Raw genomic sequence first — 22,002 nt, 5'->3', positions numbered from 1 at the left:
GCACCGCATGATTGTGGTATTGTCTGTCCTGATCAGCAGAGTCCCAGGGTAGAATAGGTCCTTGAAAGCCAACAAGGCCTGCGGCACTGCTATCAATTCTTTTAAATTTATGTGCAGATGAATCTGATAGGTGCTCCAAGTCCCCTGTATGCCCCTGTCCCCCAGATGAGCCCCCCATGCAACATCCGAGGCGTCAGACCCTTGTTCTGAGGACAGGCTTTCACCCACCAGAGGAACTCCATTTGTAGACAGGGAATCTGGGGAAGAATCAAGTCTAAGTCCTGCGTGTGTTGACACCAAAGATTCTAGAGGTACCACTGAAGTTTTCTCATATGCAGCCTTGCATATGGGATCATCAAAATACATGAAGCCATGAACCCCAGTGCTTGCAGGAATTGCCTTGCAGAGAGCTGGGTCATGCTTGCCAAGTTCATGAAGTAAGCAGAAATATCTTCTTGCTTCTGTTGAGGAAGGAATACCATCTGGATGGGTGTATTCAGACTCGCTCCCAGGAAAACAATCTCCCTTGAAGGAACCAACTTTGATGTCTTTTCGTTGAGAGTGTAACCCAAAGAGGTGAGAATGTTCTTCACGAAATCCAAATCCTTTTCTAGTTGTTCTGGGGAGTGTGCTTAACTGAGTCATCCAGGTAAGGATAAATTTGAATGTTTCTCTGCCTGCAAAAAGCAATAGCTGGAGCCAGGCACTTCGTAAAAACTCTGGAAGCAGTAGATAAGCCAAAGGGCAATGCAGAGAATTGAAGCTGTTGCTCCCCAGCCCTGAAGCGAAGGAAATGCCTGCAACTTTCCCTTATTGGGATGTGCAGATAAGCCTCCTTGAGATCCAAAGTTACCAGCCATGAATCTTTGCCCAGCATTGGTAGTAATTGTTGAAGGGTGAGCATCTTGAATTTGGGAATCACCAGAAAAGTGTTTAGAATGGACACATCCAGAATAGGGCGCCATGTGCCCCCTTTCTTGGGTACCAGAAAAAGCCTTGAATAAAAACCTAGGCCTGCCTAATTTGCAGGAACTGGCTCTATAGCCCCCATAGTCAGTAGAGAAGAAATTTGAGTTTCTACCTCTGCCCTGATAGTTCTGGGTATGTCTGGGTATCCTTGTAAAACAGGGAAGGTGTGAAAGTAAAACTTGTAACCTTGGTTTACTATACTGAGAACCCATTTGTCATCAGTGATGGTAGACCATACCTCTGCGAACCTTCCCCACAAAGGAAAACCAGGGTCCACAGAGTTAGGCACAAGATAGCTGGAGTCATTGAGAATGTTTGCTTTGGGAAGCTGGCTTAGAACTCCCTGATTTAGCATAAGAAGAATGCCACTGTTTAGCCCTTTGAAGGGGCAGAAGCCTGCCCTCTGGAAGATCTGAAACCCCTAGGCCTAGAGCGACCCTGCTTGCCAGGATCAGGGAAAGACCAGTTCTTGGAAGGATAATGCCTACTAAACAGGAGACTGAACCTGAAGGACATATCTTGCAGCTTGCATAGATTTTGCCTTATCCTCCACCTTCTTTAGTCTCTCCTCAGCCTTATTACCAAAAAGATTGTCCTTGTGCAAAGGAACATCCAGCAATTTAGATTTAACTGGTTCAGAAAGAGGCTGCTCCCTGAGCCAAGCAAGCCTTCTAATTATGGAACCAGTGGCTGCTGCTCTGCAGGAAGCCTCCAAAGTGTCAAAACCACAATGAAGTGAATGCTTATTAACTAAAGTGGCAGATTTCAGTAAGTCTTGTAAATCTTTGTTCTCCATCGTGGAAGGAATATCTCCAAGCTTAGCTTTAATAGCCTCCAAAGTATGCTGCTGATACTTAAGCATGTGAAAAACACAATTCACGGATCTAATGGTAAGAGTTGCAGAGGTATAAACTTTTTAACCCCATCTGTCCAAGGCCCTAGAATCCTTATTAGAAGACATAGGGTTTTTAGCAATAGTAGCCTTAATACCCTTGGGGCCTTGAGAAATAATTTCTGGATTAGCAGTAGGGTTTTTAAAAAGGAATTGATGAGATTCAGGAACCCTGTAATGCCTGTCTGGTTTTCTGGGTGCAGGAGGTACAGAAGTTGGAATTAAAGAATTTTGCATGAAAACATCATCCACAACTTCCAAAACTGGAGGTATAGCCAGAGGCTTACGCTGTGGCAAATCTAAAAATTCCCTGATTCTTTCCTTAGACTGTGGAAAATCCTGACATTCCCATTTAAAATGCTCCCTAAGAGTATTCAAAGTATTCCCAAAGGAAAAATCTTCTGGAGGGGAGGCAGAAGGGACACAGTCCTCAGCATCAGAATCCTCAAAGCCTGAAAAACATTGAGAATTTCCTTCTTCACCAGCAGACATACTGGAAATCTCAGAATTTGAGACAGACAAAACATCAGGAGGTAATTCCCCAGCCCTCTTTGAAGGGGGGGGATGAGAGCCCCTAATCAGGGAAAGAAGATCACCAGCCATCTTTACCAACCGAGACTGAGGTACAGGAGGGGAGGCCGACGCCTGCTTGTGAGTAGGTTTGCAGCTGGAAGGTTTACTAGCAATCCGGAGGGACTCATGAGGCCTAGCAACTGCAGAAGTCTGAATTAAGGTAGTCGGGTCTGGTTCTGGTCTCATGTCAAAGAGAAGAGGTGTCAGAAGCTGGTGCCTGCAAAGCGTCTCTGGACCCATTTGAGGCGGCGACAGGCAGAGGGTCTGAAAACAAAATAGCAGCCTGTGGTGGAGGACTCCATAAAGGTCTTGGCAGAGGCTTGCGGCTGAAAATCAGCGGACTGTAGGGGCTGCAAAAGCGCCTCACTGACTACCGCTGTGCTGACGACCAATTTCACTGGTGCGTCGTCAGTAGATTTAACCCTAGGCCTGTCGAGGTCCTTGTCTTTGCCTTTCCTAGGTATATCTGAAGTCGGGAGACCAGAAGACACCATACTGACGAACTTAGGCTAGAGACTGAAATGCTTATACAAAATCTTAGCTCTACGGTGTATGGTACGTGGGTTAAAGGAAGCACAGAGAGCACAATTAGGGACGTTGTGTTCAAGACCCAAACAAGTTATACAACAGGAATGGAAATCACGGTGCGGAATCTGTTTTCCTCAGGCAAGACAAATTATTAACTTTATCTGACATTCATTAAAGCAAGAAAAAAGAGGATCCACAAACAGGTTAATTATCTGAAGGCGTTTTCAACTTGGTAGTTGGAAAGCGAAACAAAAGTAAACGGCCGACCGGCACTAGTGCGAATTGCATCTGCTTCGGGCTCTGTGGCAAGAAAGACTGAGGAAATGGCGTTGGCTGCCTCCCTTTATACCTGACATACTGACATCAGTTTTACAACCCATGGCAGCTGACGTCATATACCAAGGACTCTGGTATTCGGGCCGACTAAGGGCTACTAGCAGCCGGATAACCCATATGTGAGGACTGCAACAATGAAAAACGAAGAACATCTCACCACCATTCTTATTCTTCCCTGAGAAGATGTTTTCTGAGTCTTCAACTTTTCCCCTAAAACATGAGTGAGGGGGAAGTCCCCTGCCTCCCCCCAAAAAATAACCAACTACAGGGGAAGCTTGTACACATGTGGGGTGAGTGTGCACTGGCCAAACGACAGCAGGGCACTCGGCATTGTGCATGCCAATAACAAGACTGGAATCATAGGGCCTGTGATGTCCTGACATTATCACGTTTCCCTTGAGTGAGCACTCCTGTACCACAATCAAAATTTCCACTCCCCAAAAGGGTTAATAAACCTGGCTGGGTCTGTGGAAGGAACTCTAAAAGAGGAATCCTCAGGCTTCAGCACTTTTTTCACCTGCGACTAGGTGACTTTACAGACTGCTCCCTAGGTCAGGCTGGTTGAGAATAAGTCTTGAAAAATAAACTGGGGATGAGCTGCAAATACAGCACGCAGCCCTCTTCAGGGGTGGCAGATGGAGGATGCAGAGCCTTCTCCAGGTTAATCATAGCCCACTGGCACTTCAGGACAACATGCAGGGTCATTTTAAAAAACTGTTAACTCCATAAAGTCTACCACTGCTCAACCAACTCTCAGCCATGGTGACGGTGCTTCGGCTGCATGTGGGACAGACCCGCTGATCAACACAACTGGAACCTTCAACTAGCCCAGATTTCCTGGTAGCAAGGCAAACTAACAATTCTTCTTTCTGATGTCCACAAGGGAGCAGTATTGATACTTGGGCAATTACAGCAGTGATGACTGCTGATGACATGGTTACAACACACATGGTAGTTTTCTCTCATATTTCTCCATGTGTGAACAATAGGAATGCCACTGTAGGCCTTGGCAGGTTATCTGATGACCAAATAAGCACTGTGGCTTTCTTCCAAGTAGTAAAGATTTTCAATGACATATGTTAGAATCAAAATCAGAACTACATGAGCAGCAGAAAAGAACAAAAGGGCTCTTGGTCTACATGTGCTTGTATATCCTGATGTTACAGTATGCAATGGTATGGCACAATTGTGCCCACAAACATACGAGCTTCTGTGGGGGAAAAAGTGTCTGTGACTAACCAAGTAGATAACTCCAACCAAGGACCCATCGAGGAGGGTTTTCAGCATTACACATACCTATTGAACAAGCAAGCTTCCTTTTGCAAAAATTTCTAATGGTGCTCACTGATTTGCTCAATGATACATTGTAGCTTCTTTAACATTGTTTGCAATCTTTGCCTCACTCTACTGTTTTTAATTTTTTGCAGCATAGTGAAAACTTCACTATGTCCACCTGCAGTTGGGCTCACTGTAAACATCAAGCAGTGATTTCTAATGGTTACTGCTTCTGCACGACTAACATTACCACATTAAACACAGACAGGTCCTTATTCCCAATATATGTTCACCAACTGCAGTGCAAATTTGCCAAGGTGAGGGCAAGAAGAAATAACCACAACCCAGCAAGCCAACAGCATGAACCCAACTATCAGAGGTATCTGGTTGTAGTTACTGCACCATCTGATGTGGTTAGACTGCTTCTGGGGTGATACTTTTTAATGAGAATAACATGCTCTAACCCTTTACTACAGCACATCAGTATTCTTGAGCATCGATTTTCCCAAACCCAATCACCTCCTCCATAACTGTATGTATTGCTTCTCTGCATCTGCCAATTCTTCTGCCTTATATAAATGTCTATCATATGGGTGCAAACATGTCCTGGAAATCCCTTGGTATACTACTCCAATTCCTTTGGTTACTGAAACTACTACATAGAAAGGATGACAATCCTCCTCGTCTCCCTTAGCAAATGAAAAATTACAGTAATTGCCATCCTTCTGACTAATGAGCCTATTTTGGCTCCTTTACTTTCACCTGTACTGCAACTTCCTTCCGAATACCCAAACAGTCTGTCATTATGTGCCTTCAACCTACACAGATTTATGATTCTGATTCCCCTGAAGCTCTGCTTGAAAGCTAAACTGATAGAACATTTATATACAAGTCCTTTGTTGCTTTTCATTTTATATACAAGTGCATCTGCAATTAGGCATCATATAGCTTTTAAAATTTAGCAAGATAATTAGTAAGGAAACGCATACCTCACTCCATTTCCAGAATGTATAGCCACCTCACATTAAATACTGTGCTTAAGTGCTGCTCTGTCAACCAATTTTCCAAGTACTACTATTTCCCAATAAGATTTCATGCTGCCTATTTACAATTAATCAAGATGGTACAACTGTTTAATTTAAAAGCAGATATACAGTCACTCAACACAGTTCTCAGAAATGTGTTCACAATAACTAACACAAAAAAAGGGGTTAAACTCCATTGAAGTTATTTGAACAAAATTATTTCTCGTGGTTCATTCCTCATGTTTGAGAAAAAGTGCAGAAGTACCAACTACAAATAGAACATTATCTCAGGCCATCAAACTGAAGAGAAGTGTTTACCTTTTCTGGCACGCTTTACTGGAGTTCCAGTCTTTTTGATATGTTGTACCTTATCAGTAGATGCTATCTGCTCTGGTGAAACCACATGGCGGGCTTCATAGGTAAACCCTGCTCTATGAAGATGCCCACGAACATGGTTTGATAATCCTACACCAGTTTCAAACATGGCTGGACAATATGGACATGTCTTTTTTTCCAAAGGTAACTCATCCCAGTTGAAATCCGAACTATATGGCAATTTCAGTCCAAAATGTTCTAAATACTCAGCATTTTGTTCATCTTGAGAATGCTTGTCATTCTTCTCAGCATCATCATAGTAGTCAAAGTATAACCTACTGTTATGACTCTCTCGCTCTTTCTTGCTATCTACATGGTCACTGTGTGCATTACGGCCTCGCTGGTGTGCATTCACAGTGTTCTGATCATCCTCATATTCTACACCATCTTGTACAGCTGACAAAGAATACTGTAAAGAATGTTCATTAAATTTATCAACTGCTCGTGAATCAAAGCTTTTACTCTTTAAAAAGCTTTCACTTTTAGGCAAGACTATACGTTTCACACTGTGAATATCATCAGAGAACTGATCAAACTTTTCAGTGGAATTCTGGCGATCACAGTTTAATTTACGCATAAAATCTTTTGCAGTTTTACTGATGCCATCTCTTTTTTGTTTCAGTAGCTTCTCACGGACACTAAATGCAGCAGCAGGACGAAAATTACTATAGGCACCTCCTGGTTTTGTAGTAGATACGGGGCCAGTATAGCTTACATCTTCTTTTTTAATATTCAGTGGAAAAATTTTGTTTGGAAAATATCTTATTTTGTTAAAATTTTCATATTTAGTCCTATAAAAAGGAGTCCTATTAGTTCTAATGTCACTTCTTTCTCTTTGAGCATGCTGATAAAGAACGTGCCTTGGGTCAACACCACGTTTTAGCACAGCATTCTTAAATGAAGGGCTGTTTTGACTGCCAACAGCAGTAGCTGGTGCCTGAGGCATAGATTTTCTAGCTTTCTGAATCTTTGGATTTTTCTTATACAACTCTTTAAAATTATATGACAGGCCAGTTGGCCCAAATGGTCGTTTTATATCTTTCTTTAATATGGAGTGTTTTGGAAATGTATGGAACTGTTGCATGTTAAACAATTGCTTAGGTCTGTCTAAATTTGGATGATCTGAAATTTCACTTTTGTGTTCTGGCACTGGATGGGTTGTAAATTGATCACGACAAGCAATCTGATGTAAATAAACCATGTGTTTTTTTAAAATACTTCTAGCATATGTAGTAAAAGGGCATAACCTGCACATGTAAGTGGATGGATTTTTTGAAGGTTCTATTAAAGAATCACTTATATAAGAGTTTTTTTCAGTTTTGATTGTAAGTGCCTCGGAAGACTTTTTAACTACTGCTCCGTGAGCAATGTTACGATGGCACTCCAATTCATTTTCTGACACTGCCATGAAATTACACTCCTCACAACAATAGTACTTTTTATCCTTTTCATGTGTTTTAGCATGCTGAACAAATGTTTTGGGACAATTGGTGCCAAATATACACTGTGGGCACTGCAGTCTTGCACTTCTGCCTTCATCCTGCAGTTCTTTTAATTCTCTGATCTCTTCCATTAACCTCTGCCTTCTTTCCTGATGAATAATCATATGTTTCAGTAGGGAGTTGCGATCTCTAAAGGTACGCCCACATTCTTTGCATGCATATGGTCTTGGCACATTCATATGGCGAAAATTACTGTTCCCATCTAAATGATTCATCATATGCCTATGCAGATGTTTTTTCTCCTTAAAATTCACGTTGCATTTAGTGCATGGAAAAAATGAGGGCTCTAAATCAGAAGACTTTTTAGGCATGGGGTGGTTTGTTCTGAAAGTGGAAGATGACAAAGTACTAGAAGACCGAGCAGGTGACATTCCTTTATCTCCTCTACCATTTGGGAAACTAAAATTAACTGCATCAAAACTTTCCTTCGAAAGACTATCAGTTGAATCAAGCACTTCACAATCACTGCCGTGTTTTTTCAAAGAATACTTCTGGTAGAACATGAAAGGTTTTTCTTCAATATTTTCTGACACATTAGCATTATATATACTTGAATTCCTAGGACTAACGGAGTCATCAAAATAAAAATCATCAGTGTAGTCCTCTACACTGCCATCATCTAAAATTCGTTTCTGTCTTTCAAAACTCACATTAGAATGCAACCGAGATTCATTAACTTCATCTTCATCTGTCATAAGAAACTGCATGAATTCCTTTTCTGGATCCCAGTTTAAATCATTAACTGTTTCTGTTCTATAATTATCTGTAACTGAAGACCTGCCATGATTTTCCTGCATCTGACTTATGCTTTCTTCACAGTCCTCTGTTTTTATACTAGTTATCTTAAATGTACTTGCCTCACAGCCAGTGACTGGGACAGAGGTAGTTATTTTTTTTGCACAGTTAACTGAATTCTGAGTAGGTATGTTAGGTAGCAGATACAAGACTTGCTGTGCTGACTTATCTATACCTTTTGTTAGTATCTGAAGATCACAACCTAATTTTGAATTAGGAATCTTAGAATCTGCAGTTCTGTGACCCAAAGTTTGTGCAACACTTAAAGCAACACCACCTTTATTCATAACAGACATCTTTGTTAAGGGTGTGTGTGAAACTGGTCCATTAACGACACCACCTTTGGGTAAGATATGGTCTGAATTACAAACAGCTGGAATTCCAGAATGCCTAAAAAAAGCTGGATGGGTTCCGCCTATGGACCTGGCAGCTTTGTCCTTTGTTCGTTCTTCAGATAACATCATATTGTTTTTCTGAAATGATGCCTGACTTTCATGAGGATTCTTGAGTGTTTCTGTATTTCCATCACTAGAAAGAATACTTGTATCATCATCTAGTGTCTCTTTAGCACTTCGAAAATTCACAGCTGGTGTCAAGTCATCCATTATGAAAGTTTACCCTGTATGAAAAAAAGAAACATTTATTCACGTCATCCACAACGGCATGGAGTTGAGCAAAAAAACAATTTTACTGCCAAGAAAAAGTCAGCAACAACGTTAAGTCAGAACCACTTGAGACTCCTGCAAATTACTTTACAAAATGAATGCACCAGTATTAACAGTTTATTTACAATGACTCCATTAGTCAGAAGTTCTGCAAGCTTTTGCTGGAGAGCATCACAAAATATACCCTCTACAAATTTAAGTTCCTCTAAATTACATATTTTTGTTGCATTCTGTTAATATCAGTGTTATCTATATTAATATGCAAGTCACTTACAAATGCAGGTGTAAAACTTCATAAAAACTTACATTTGTCGTGCAGTGTTTACTTACATTACTTTCAGAAATAACTGGGCTTAATCATAGCCTCCTAAAACTGAGCAAAGAAGTTGAAAAAGATGCGAATAGGTTAAAAGTCTAGTACAAAGAAATTAAACAAGCACTCGTAACAAAATGGTTCATATAAATGCAAGACCAAGTGTGTATCATTTACTTGCTCCTTCAAGACAATAGAAGCTGGAAAATATATCCTACTCAGGAGTGTATTTCAGCACACCAACATCAACAACCACAATTGGAAGTGCTTTTCAGCAGTGCAGGCAGAGGTTTTCATTCCAAAAACATATTTGTAACTGTTCTGTTCCTATCTTGTTCAACTCTGCTGCACACTGTGTACAGCTGAATATCCCATTCCACAGAAACTCTCAGTATCAAGTTTATCATCACTTGTAATCAGCTAGACGAGTTAAGCGGGAATGTTTCTAACATATTCTGACACATTTACTTGTTCCCTAAATCTAATCCTGATACCTCCTGACAAGCTCTTTTCTTCACATTGGTCTTCAGTGCCACATTTTTGCAAGAATTTTGCCTACAAGGCCAAAAAACATCACTGCAACATCAATGAGCTATATACGGATTTATTAGCTACAGGTGAACTTGAAGTAACATTTGCCAATTGCAGATGTTTGTCTTTTCTTCTGAATGCTAATATTCAGCAAAGAAATACACATATTGGTTAAATTCAGTTGCTTCTCAACATATTTTAAAGAAATAATATAATATTAATGATAAAAATGCATATCTCACAGACTGTAATTTATATGAATGAGACATAACCAACTCTACACTATTACTTCTTACTAACCATGTTTAGTTTATTTATTTATTTTTTTTAAATAATCTTTTCTCTGCAGGCCTCTACTGAAAATCCCATCAGGCCATCCCAGTTAAACAAAAAATTATGCCACTTCTAAGCTTGAGTACTGATCGGCTAATATTTTCCAACACAAGAATCATTTTATGTACAGAAGTGAAAAAAAAAATCAATTCACTATGTTTTAGGGTGACAACACGTTACTAACATACATAAAACAGTATGCTGCTGTGACAATTTAACAAATGTGATCAAAGGAGTTCATAATGGGACACCCCACAGCCAATTTTACTTACTTTGTTGGGATTTGAAAAGGAGAATTACAGTACCTTTTATAGAAGTGAACACAGGGATACAGACAGGCTTGTAAATTTTAAATTACTGTGAGACAGCCAACCAGACAGCCCACCTGATTAATTCTATTAGCATATCTATCAAATATACCCAGGAACAAAATGCTGAAACATTAGCTCTGCTTTGAAGAAAAAGAGTAGTGCCAGAACAATGAAAAATAAAAAAATGCCATAGTCCTCTGATTATTCCTTTCTTTTCAACTCTCAGTTGGTAAAACTTACCAATTTCCATGGGAACAAAAATACACTTCTAATAAGATTGCAATCAGTGCTATCACCTTAAAATGGTGCTAAGATATCTCCCAGCAGGAACCTGTGCACTGCAAACATGAAAAATCATAAAGTAGGCATGTACAAACAGGTAATAGAAATCTTAAGAGTGACAGTAAGAGTGTACAAAATAATATCAACAAGAACATACTGGAATCAACTGCCCTTGTTTTTGTAAAATGTCTTGAACTGCTTACTGCTGAGAAAACTTCTTAATATCTAGCAATCTGAAAGGAAATACTACTTCTAAAGACACATATCAGTAGTTAAAAACCCACTGAGTCTTTCACTTGAAAGATTTTGTCTGGTGTCCAAGCCTGTTACAGTGATATAGCTAGACAAATGCATGCTTAGTCAATTTGACATTCGATATTAGCTTCCCTCAACAGGAAGAAACGTTGCTAACGAAGTGGTAAATTCAGTGTTAATGAGTGGCTTCACTGTTACCACCTCAGAGGTAAAACCTTCCGTGCTCCATGTTCTACCCATCTGTTCTGGTGTTAGGGGCTCACAGAAAGAACAGACGCTTCCCATTTAAAGCGAACTTCACTGGTACCCCCTGAACAGCAGGGTGGCAAGTCATCAGAATAGCAATGTCTGTAACATGCCTCATTATCAAATCCACTTTATGAAAAGCTTCCACAAAAATAATGTACAGAAAACACATGACACTAAAGCAACTGCACACAATTCTAAATCATTAGTATGTTTTTCTAAAGAACAAAATTAGGACTATGTGAGGTCTTGCAACACAGTAAGATGAAGCCAAAATGTTTTATGAATGTTTTTAAAGCACATTATCTTGCTTTCAGAAATCAGAATGAAAGCTGGCATCAATCCAAATGGGTTACACAAAATTCAACTCAAGCCTGAAGTTGGAACTTTTTTTTTTTTTTTTTAACTATTAAACTGAGTACAGACTCTTAAAATGAAAGGGAAAAAAAATGACTCAAGACTTTTGTAATACGACTATCAGACCTCAGAGAAAAGACAAGTAACAAAAGAGACTAAGGTTACTGGCAAGATTTAAGAAATGTCACACAACTGTATGCATATCTACATATTATAAAACCTGCATACAAATCTGTAAAACACAGCAGGTGTAGCATACAAGAAAAGAAACTCACGAGGGCTACTACTGCCCAAGCTGTCCACAAAACAACGTACAAGGAAGACTGAAGGACATATTTCACTGATGTATAATACTTTGCTTTGTGCAGGACCAAAGTAGCTAGTTAAGTGTGATAACCCAAGGGGGGAAAAATAAACATGAAAAAATAAACTCTTATCCTCCCCAGTACAAAAAATTACTTGTTTCAGCTTATAATAAATAGCATGACACGTAGTTTTGTTTTGTAAATAAAAATGAAGGTCTTTGCTGGTAGACCTCTGGAACTGGGGAAGATAAACTGGACAACAGAGTTCAGACAATGGGGAAGGGGGGGTGCCAACTAGCTGTCATGGAACTTATCCCCCTTCCAAAAATAAAGATGTTTAATACGCTGCAGAAATAAAGAAATTACAGTTGTGTACACTTACCATAAATGTAGATGTTCGAGTGTATTCACTGTTGCAGTCATTACATTTGGGTTATCTGCTTGCAGGTAGCCCTCAGTCGGCCTGACTAACAAAGTCTTGGGTCCTGCGTTGGTTGCTGACCCTTATTCCATGACGTCAGGTCGTCGGGGTGTAAAACATGCAGCCGATGCCATTACATCAGTTTTTCTTGCCCCTGATGTCAGGTGCCCCCCCTCATGGGAAGCAATTAAATATAAAAGTACAAAGATATAGCTCCAACAAAAAAGCAAATACACCAAAAAGGCTTTTAAGCATTGTAGAGGAAAGTAGAGGTATAGCCAAAAGAAGTTAGGGGGCTGGAGGGAGGGTAACCAGGACTGCAAAAGTGAATACACTCGAACATCTACATTTATGGTAAGTGCACACAACTGCACTATGTTCTTCGTGTTTCACTTTTGCAGTCATTACATTTGGGTAGATTCCCAAAGCTATGGTTGGGAGGAGGAATTTAGATAGCATTAGGACCAACTATAAGGCCCTGCAAGACAGCAGTGGCAAAGCCAGCCCTGGATTTAGAGAAAATTGGCAAATGATAATGCTTGATGAAATTATGTACAGAACTCCAGGTAGCAGTTTCTAGGATGTCCCTGGTAGGGACGCCTCTGAGAAAGACTGCAGAGGTAGATGCAGCCCTAGTGGAGTGAGGTCTGATCCCCTGGGGGATAAGTTTTCCATGGTGCTTATAGCAGAAATGAATGCAATGGCTTATCCATTTAGAAATGGTTTGCTTTGAAATAGCCTTGCCCTCTGGCCCTGCAGCAAATGCCACCAGCAGTTCAGATTTCCTTTCAGGTTTGGTTCTGTCCAAGTAGAATCTTAGTTGTCTGTGCACATCTAAGGAATGCAGTATCCTTTTCCCTTTATTCTGTGGATTGGGAAAGAAAGTTGGCAAATGAATGGACTGATTAAGAGCCACACTGGATACCACCTTGGGCATGAAGGATGGATTGGTTCTGAGGGGCACCCTGTCCGCATGAAAGATGATGAAAGGCTCCACTGCCATAAGGGCCTGTAATTCAGATACCCTTCTAGCTGAAGTGATTGCTAAAAGGAAAGCTGTTTTCCAAGAAAGAAATTTTAAGTCTGCAGTAGCAGCTGGCTCGAAAGGAGGTAGAGTGAGTTTCTCCAATACAAAGTTAACGTCCCAGGCTGGGGTTGGAGCTCTCCTGGGTGGTCTCAAATTTTTGGCCCCTCTGAGGAACTGCTTGAGCAGTGGATGAGAGAAGAGGGGAGGTTCTGTGTTATAATGAGCTGAAATGGCTGAGGCGTGGATTTTAATGGAGGAAAAAAACAGGCCCTTGTGAAGCATCTCAGTTAAGTATTGTAAAATCTGAGGTAAATTGGGCGCTGCTGTGCTCATCCCTTGAGACTGGTTCCAGGCACAGAATCTTTTCCATTTTTCAGCATATGATTTTCTAGTACTAGGCCTCCTTGCCTCTAAAATGATATCCATCACAGGTTTGCTGAGGAATGGTAAATGAGAGATTAAGTAATTAGCCAGGCTGCAAGATTCAGTTTTAGAAGCTGAGGGTGCAGAATCTGGTTCTCCTGCTGAGACAGCAGGGAAGGAGTCTGAGGCAGGTGCCATGGAGATAACCGTGACACACTGCGCAGGAGGGGGTACCAGTGTTGGTGAGGCCAGTCTGGAGCAATCAAAATCATCCTTGGTTTGTCCTGTTTGATTTTTAGTAGTACTTTGGAGAGCAGAGGCAGGGGGGGAAGGCATAGACTGTTAGGTTTATCCAGCTGAAGGACAGAGCATCCACTTTCCAGGCTTGTTTGTGGGGAGTCCTTGCACAACATTTGTCCAATTGGTAGTTCTGGGGAGAGGCAAAAAGGTCTACATCTGGGCTCCCCCATTTGCTTATCAACATGTTGAAAATCCTTGGTTCCATTTTCCACTCGTGCGGGTCCATGAGGTTTCTGCTTAGTCCACCTGCCAGTGCATTTAATTTTCCTGGCAGGAATTGAACTTGATTAGCTCAAAGCTGTGTTCCACAATACCATGGCTAGTCTGCAGAAGGGGTAAGAATGTGTACCCCCCTGCTTATGTACCACATAACAGTGGTGTTTGTCCATCTTTACCATTAGTTGTCCTGGAAGAATGTGGTCCTTGAAGGCTGTCAGAGAATTCTGTACAGCTGGCATTTCTTTTTGATTGATATGCAGGTGCATTTGACTTGGGTTCCATTTGCCCTAAATCCCTGCCAGGTGAGCCCCCCATGCATAGTCTGATGCGTCTGTTAGGGTTTGGGCGGCAGTGGTTGGTGTGAAAGGCAGTCCCTTGTTTTGGTAGCAGGCCTCTACCCACCAAAGGAACTCTAGACATAGGCAAGGTATGATAGGAATCATTGTTTTTAGGTCTGGAGAATGTTGACACCATGGGATTTTTAGATACCACTGTAGTTTCCTCATATGCAGTCTTGCATATGGAATTAGAAGAATGCAGGAGGCCATGAATCCCCAAGGCTTGCAGTATTTGTCTCGCATATAGCAGGGTTTTGTGGCCACTTGCTTGAAGTAGGTTGTCAAATGAATTTGTTTCTCTGGCGTGAGGTAAGCCATCTGGGAAGTTGTATTCAAGCTTGCTCCCAGGAATGTAATTTGTTGACAGGGTACCAGGTGTGATTTCTTTTCGTTTATGGTGTACCCCAGACAAGTTAGAACCCTTTGTACAAAGGCCAGATGATACAAAAGTATGTCCTGGCTTTCTGCCTGAATTAGACAATCGTCCAGGTATGGGTATATTTGAATATTTCTTTGCCTGTAAAATGCAGTAACTGGAGCTAGGCACTTTGTGAATACTATGGGCGCAGTAGATAAGACAAAAGGCAGTACAGAGAACTGATAGTGCGTATAGCTTGCTTTGAAGCGTAGGTATCTTCTGCAGGATTCCCTGATTGGGATGTGCAGGTATGCTTCTTTTAAATCTAATGTTGCCAACCAGGCATCTTTGCCTAGCATAGGAAGAAATTGAAGAGTCAGCATCTTGAATTTTGGAATCTCCAAAAATGTGTTTTAGACAGGTCCAGGATAGGACGCCATGAATTGTCTTTTCTGGGTACCAGGAAAAGTCTCTTTTCCTCTTCTGGAACCAGTTGAATAGCCCCCATGCTTAAGAGAGAAAGTACTTGTTTTTGGGCCTCTACCAATGATTTGGGGGTAGGTCCGGCCACTCGCTTGGTGTTGGCAACGTTTGGAAGTGAAATCTGTATCCCTGGGACACATTTGTTCTGGGTAATTAGTTCCCAATTCTTTGCAAGAGCAGCAATCTTTCCCCTCATAGGGGCAGTCAGTTGATAAGTGCTTGGAAATTTTAAAAGGAAGTCATTAAGACAGTTTAACATAGGGGGGAGTCTTACTATTCCCAGATTTGGAAGTGGAGGCCCCCCCACTGCTTAGTTCTGTGTGTCCCCTTGGACTGAAACCTGTGTTTTTTTACTGTGTCTGGGTTTGGCTTGAGAAGACCTAGAAGGGGCTGGAAAGGACCAATTCTTAGAGGGCCAGTACCTACTAAATCTAGGAGGCTGAACTTGTAAAAAATCTTTAACAGTTTGCATAGATTTAGCTTTATCTTCCATCTTTTTAAGAACTTCCTCAGCCTTGTTGCCAAACAGGCGGTCCTGATTTTAGCTTTAACATGACCAAGCAAAGATTGCTCCTTAAGCCAAGCATGCCTTCTGAGCACAGACCCAGTAACAGCAGCCATGGAAGAGGCCTCTAACGAATCAAAACCACATTGCAAAGTATGTTTTCCAACTTGTACAGCAGAATGCATTAAATCCTGTAATTCTTTATTTTCCACGCAGTCAGGAATCATCATCATTTTCTGTTTAAGCAGTCCAATAACATGTTGCTGATACTTTAACGTATGAAACTGGCAGTTTAAAGCACTAATGGCCAAGGCTGCAGAAGTGTAAACCTTCTTACCCCATCTATCCAGCACCCTGGAGTCTCTATCAGAAGGGGTACGATTTTTAGCAGTAGAAGCCTTAATACCCTTGGGCTCCTGTGAAATAGTCTCTGGATCCGCAATAGGATTTTTAAAAAGGAACATGTGAGACTCAGGGACCTTGTAGTATCTGTCAGGTTTTCTGGGAGCAGGAGGCAGGGAATCAGGGGCCAAACTAGATTCCGAAAAAGCATCAACAATGTCTAGTACGGGAGGAATAGCTAAAGGCCTATGCTGAGGTAGGAGAAGGAAATCCCCAAGCCTCTTTTTTGAATCAGAAAAATCCTGGCTTTCACAGTGGAAATGGTCCCTTAGAGTATGTAAGGTTTCCCCAAAAGAAAAATCCTCAGGAGGGGAAGCAGAGGGAAAGGAGTCCTCTGCATCAGAATCTTCATAAGTAGATAAGGACAAATCCAGATAATCAGAAAAATCAGAAAAAAAGAGAATCCTGATCAGAAGATTCATAATCAACTTCAGTCCTAGGCCTCTTAGAAAGGGGGGGGGGGGGTTGGCTACCCTTGATTGGAGTTATTAGATCTTCAGCCATTCTTATCATTTGTTTTTTAGGCATAGAAGCCTGTGCATGTGGCCTGGGCATTGTTTTTTCAGGCATGGATCGAGATTTAGGCCTAAGTAAAGAAGGAGGCGTTGGTTTAATATGCAAGTCCGTAGGCCTGAATACACCCTCAGAAGTTAGTGCCTGCACAGCGGCTCTGGACCAATCCAAGGTAGAGACATCCGCGGGTTCCATAGTTGAAGCATCTTGAGGCATACTGGACTCTGAATGGGTCTCAGTAGAGGCCTGCGAATCAGACATAGCGGGTATCAGGGGCTGCGAAAGCACCTCGCTGAGTACCGGCGAACTGGCTTAGGAGAATCGTCATTGGCAGTTTTGGAACTCGACGGCCTGTCTCTGTATTTATCTTTGCATTTTTTCGGAATCCCGGTAGTTGGATGGCTAACCGACGACATTTCTGGATAATTAAACCAAGAACCGAAATATTTAGAGGTGAAAATATACAGACGATGGATAGTGCGCTGATTAAATAAAGCACAAAACCGACAGCAACGTACGTCATGGTCAGGGCCTAGGCAAGGAATGCAGTACAAATGAAAATCTTTATGAGGGTATTTGCTTTCCACAAGTAATGCAATTATAAACTTTTACTGACATCGGTAAGGAGCAAGAAAAAGTTTCCCCAACGGAGTACTTAGCTTTAGTTGAAGACTTCGGTTCTGAAACTCGAAAATGAAAATTTCAGGAGTCGGCCGACCAGCACTTGCAAACTGCTTCGGGCACTGCACGGCAAGAAAGACTGACGTAATGTTTTATACCCGACGACCTGACGTCATGGAAGAAGGGACAGTAACCGACACAGGACCCAAGACTTTGTTAATCAGGCCGACTGAGGGCTACCTGCAAGCAGATAACCCAAATGTAATGACTGCAACAGTGAAACACGAAGAACATCAGAACAATACTCCGAGTGAGTGTTATGCATAGGTCCAGTTAATCTGCAAACCAGTCCCTTCACCTGTTTATTAAAATTTAATCTGCTCAAATCTCATAATAACGAATTCCAGCTTCAAAAGCAAGCTATCAGAAATAAGCCAAACTGCACCCTGCTAAAAGTATGATACATTACTTCAGTTAAGCAGCAGACAACAGTAGATGATGTACGAATTGTGCTCTTTTTAACATTGCTGAAAATATGAATGTTAAACTCATGGATCAGAACCCAAAGTTGCTTGATAAAAAAGTCCTGTAATGATGTAAACATTCTGTGAAAAACAGAACTACAATGCCACGCCATGCTAAAAACAACCTCAAAACAAACCACTTCATACCGTTTAAAACTCTCACTTAAAATTATAATTCCTGGTTAGGCGTCGCCACAGCTAAACTCCGGTCCGCTAATGACTGGCAGTGGATTTTTACAGTGCCGAGTTGCCAGCCCGACGCCCAACCTTCAAAGAAGACACACCCATTCACACACGCACCTACCTGCATGTCTTTAAACATCACTCGACCGCTGGGAGGACATGCAGACTCCACACAGAAGGAGCTCCAGCCGAGAATCGAACGGGCGAACCTCTTGCTGTGAGGGGACGCTAACCGCTGCACCACCGCGGCCTACTTAAACTAAATACATAAATGTTCTCAAGTTCTTTAAAAATACATTTCCACGGCTTCCTACTGAAGATATGGATGCATGGTTTTCTGGTTTGTTGATACTGGATTTTGTAAGAAATATTACATATTAGGTCTTCACAGATTTTAAGGTCTGCCAAAGCTGTTCTGAAATACTTATTAAAAGAACATAACAAAGTACTAAAATTTATACAAGTATAATGGCTGTCAACTCCGCACCCCAGAAGAATTACAATCCTAAATGCTGTACTCCTGATACATAAACTCAGCAGTGATGGATTTAAACCTGCAAAGTAGCAGTACTTCTCTTCACATTTACTATCTCCAGAAAGTATGTGCGATAATAAAACAGATTAACAGAATACTGGGTCTAGTAATTCCTAGAGCTTATCCAGAAATTAGGAAAAGGAAGGAGACCAAGCAGTAATTATATCCCATCAAAATCTATGCTTCCTGTACATAAAGCATACCAGTAAAGAAATAAAATGGTGTAGACATACTGGCAACCTTACTGCATAATGAAAATGGGTCAAGCTTTATACACGTTAATATGTCACCAAGTACCTTCAGCTCTTCCTACTTACTAAAATTTCAAATGTCAGTATTTTTGCAAACTATAAGCACTTGCTGTAACACCCATACTACACTACATCTTGAGGTTAATGTAGGGAAAAAGGTGATAATTGCACATTACCATAATTATTCTGTAACCCCCCCCCCGAGAAAGCTTCCTAGGTCATTTCACAACACATGCAAAGAACAACCTAGTCATAAAAGTCTGTGCTGCCCACTGAGAAATAATTTACTTAATGTACATTCTTTTATCACATAAGCACTGTCTATGATTAGGTTACAGGTCTTAAAAGTCTTTTGTAGATTCTCCTAAAGTGTTGTAACACATTTTATGACTCAAATCAGTAACATATTCCAGGATTCTAATTTTATGAATAATAATGAAATCCCATCTTCATACTCAAATTCTAGAATTAACCCTACGACTACTAAGTAAAATAATGGATCATTACTGTGATTACACTATAACACCTATACAGGCAAAATTAAAATATTCTAAGTACATTCAGGAATTATATCCATGACTACAACTTCTGAATATTGTGACTCCATTAGAAATTTTAGATCACTTGCTTATATAAAATTAAACCATTCTAAGTACACAGCACATCAGTAAAGCGAACAAGAAGTTTTACAGGTAATAAACATTAAGAAAAACATAAGTTGTAATGAATGAGTGAGTGATTAGGCATAATATATACGCCAAACTCCATGAAACATCACGTTTTTCCCTGTATAGAGTCAAATTCCTTTCTTTTTTTTTCCTGGGATACCTTAGGAAACTGATGTCACTGAACATGTTCAACCTGGTACAGTTATTTTTGAACACGTACGTGCATGACTTTAAACTTTAAAATTAATGTGCAGAATCCATCCACAGTTTAGCAAAGAACAAAAGCTCTTTGCATCAAAAACTACAACAGATACAAAGCTAGTTCTCGGTTCTTTACAATAACCTAAAAACAAGAAAGCTCACATATATTACGAACTTTGAATTATACTTCACTACCAAAACAATGTCCTTACTTATTCCTGTATTTTTTTGTTGTAATCTTTGTTTTTAAAAAAATGAAGACTAAACCCCATTGTTTACAGTGGTCCTTATTAGTAAACTAGATGATTCAGTGTGTGTTTGAAAATACTTTTACTATTAGAATACTGATTAAGCATACTTTATAATTAGTGTAAGAAGTGTCCTTTATTAAAATCATCTGAAAGATGACTACTACTAAAACAAAGGAGAACAAAAACACACCCCAGAGGCAAAGAAGATGTGTTATGTCACTGAAAGAGTCTTAAATCCGTAAGTGGTGTAAAAGCCTAGGAGGGAGATAAGGGATGACTTTTGTGCTTCGTAAAAGATCAACATTTAAGGGTGGGTTGTTGGCAAAAATAAGTGACAAAAGCAAAGTGTCTCAACTCCAAAGGAGGAAAAAAAACAAACATGAAGAAAAATAGCATAACTACTTAAAATGAGTGTGAATGGAGTACCAGTAAGGGCAAGAGAGCAATAATAAATCAATTGCAATTGCTAAGCCACTACAGAAACAAGGCTAGTTTTGTACTGTGTTATTTATTTACCGACATTTGATGAATGGGAAAGTCCAACTGGGTGGGTGTCTATTTTTAGAGGAGGCCTGGGAAGAAAAGCTCCAAAGTGCAAAATGATTGCCCATAAAACGTTTCTGTAATAATTTTCAAAAACAATGCAAACATCTGAGTTTAAATAACTATACCAAACTAGACAACATGAAAACACTGGATAAGAATGGATACAAATTATATGACAATGATTTAATATTTAGAGAAATTTTAGCCAGTTTATAGAGAAAGTAAAGGTAAGTTAGTACAATGCAAACAGGAACTGCAATATGAAGCAAGAAGAAAAAAAAGTACAGTTATGCACACTTACCATAAATGTAGATGTTCAAGTATGTTCACTGTTGCAGTCATTACAAATGGGTTATCTGCTTGCAGGTAGCCCTCAGTTGGCCTGATTAACAAAGTCTTGGGTCATTCGTCGGTTGCTGTCCCTTCATCCATGACGTCAGGTCGTCAGGGGTATAAAACATGCAGCCAACGCCATTACATCAGTTTTTCTTGCCCCAGATGTCAGGTGCCCCCCTAATGGGGAGAATTAAATATAAAAGTACAATGATATACCTCCAACAAAAAAGCAAATACACCAAAAAGGCTTTTAAACATAGTAGAGGAACGTAGAGGTATAGCCAAAAGAAGTTAGGGGGCTGGGGGGAGGGTACCCAGGACTGCAACAGTGAATACACTCAAACATCTACATTTATGGTAAGTGTACACAACTGTACTATGTTCTTCGTGTTTCACTGTTGCAGTCATTACATTTGGGTAGATTCCCAAAGCTATGGTTGGGAGGAGGAATTTAGATAGCATTAGGACCAGCTACAAGGCCCTGCAAGACTGCAGTGGCAAAGCCAGCTCTGGATTTAGAGAAAATTGGCAAATGATAATGCTTGGTGAAAGTATGTACAGAATTCCAGGTAGCAGCTTCTAGGATGTCCCTGGTAGGGACGCCTCCGAGAAAGGCTGTAGAGGTAGATGCAGCCCTGGTGGAGTGAGGTCTGATCCCCTTGGGGGATAAGTTTTCCATGGTGCTTATAGCAGAAATTAATGCAATAGTCTATCCATTTAGAAATGGTTTGCTTTGAAATAGCCTTCCCCTCTGCCCTTGCAGTAAATGCTACCAGCAGTTATTCAGATTTCCTTTGAGGCCTAGTCCTCTCCAAGTAGAATCTGAGTTGTCTGTGCACATCTAAGGAATGCAGTATCCATTCCCCTTTGTTCTGTGGATTGGGAAAGAAGGTTGGCAGATGAATGGACTGATTAAGAGCCACACTGGATACCACCTTGGGCATGAAGGATGGATTGGTTCTGAGGGACACCCTGCCCGCATGAAAGATGAAGGCTCCACTGCCATAAGGGCCTGTAATTCAGATACCCTTCTAGCTGAAGTGATTGCTAAAAGGAAAGCTGTTTTTCAAGAAAGAAATTTTAAGTTTG

General features: G+C 40.7%; 1 protein-coding gene across 2 annotated transcripts in view; it reads right to left on the bottom strand.

The window, feature by feature from the left end:
* ZNF644 (zinc finger protein 644) overlaps window positions 1-22,002 on the bottom strand; it is a 1,505,096-nt gene that overhangs the window by 616,122 nt on the left and 866,972 nt on the right. For both annotated transcript variants that reach the window (XM_044085655.1, XM_044085656.1), the window contains one exon: window positions 5,917-8,889. In XM_044085655.1, the coding sequence (XP_043941590.1) occupies window positions 5,917-8,875 (2,959 nt within the window). In that variant the 5' untranslated portion in view covers window positions 8,876-8,889. The remainder of the gene's footprint in view (window positions 1-5,916; window positions 8,890-22,002) is intronic.

Source organism: Protopterus annectens, chromosome 10.part0 (assembly GCF_019279795.1).
Source record: "Protopterus annectens isolate FY-2018-M chromosome 10.part0, PAN1.0, whole genome shotgun sequence".
In the NCBI taxonomy this organism is placed as follows: Eukaryota; Metazoa; Chordata; order Ceratodontiformes; family Protopteridae; genus Protopterus; species Protopterus annectens.
This window is presented reverse-complemented; position numbering and strand designations above follow the sequence as displayed.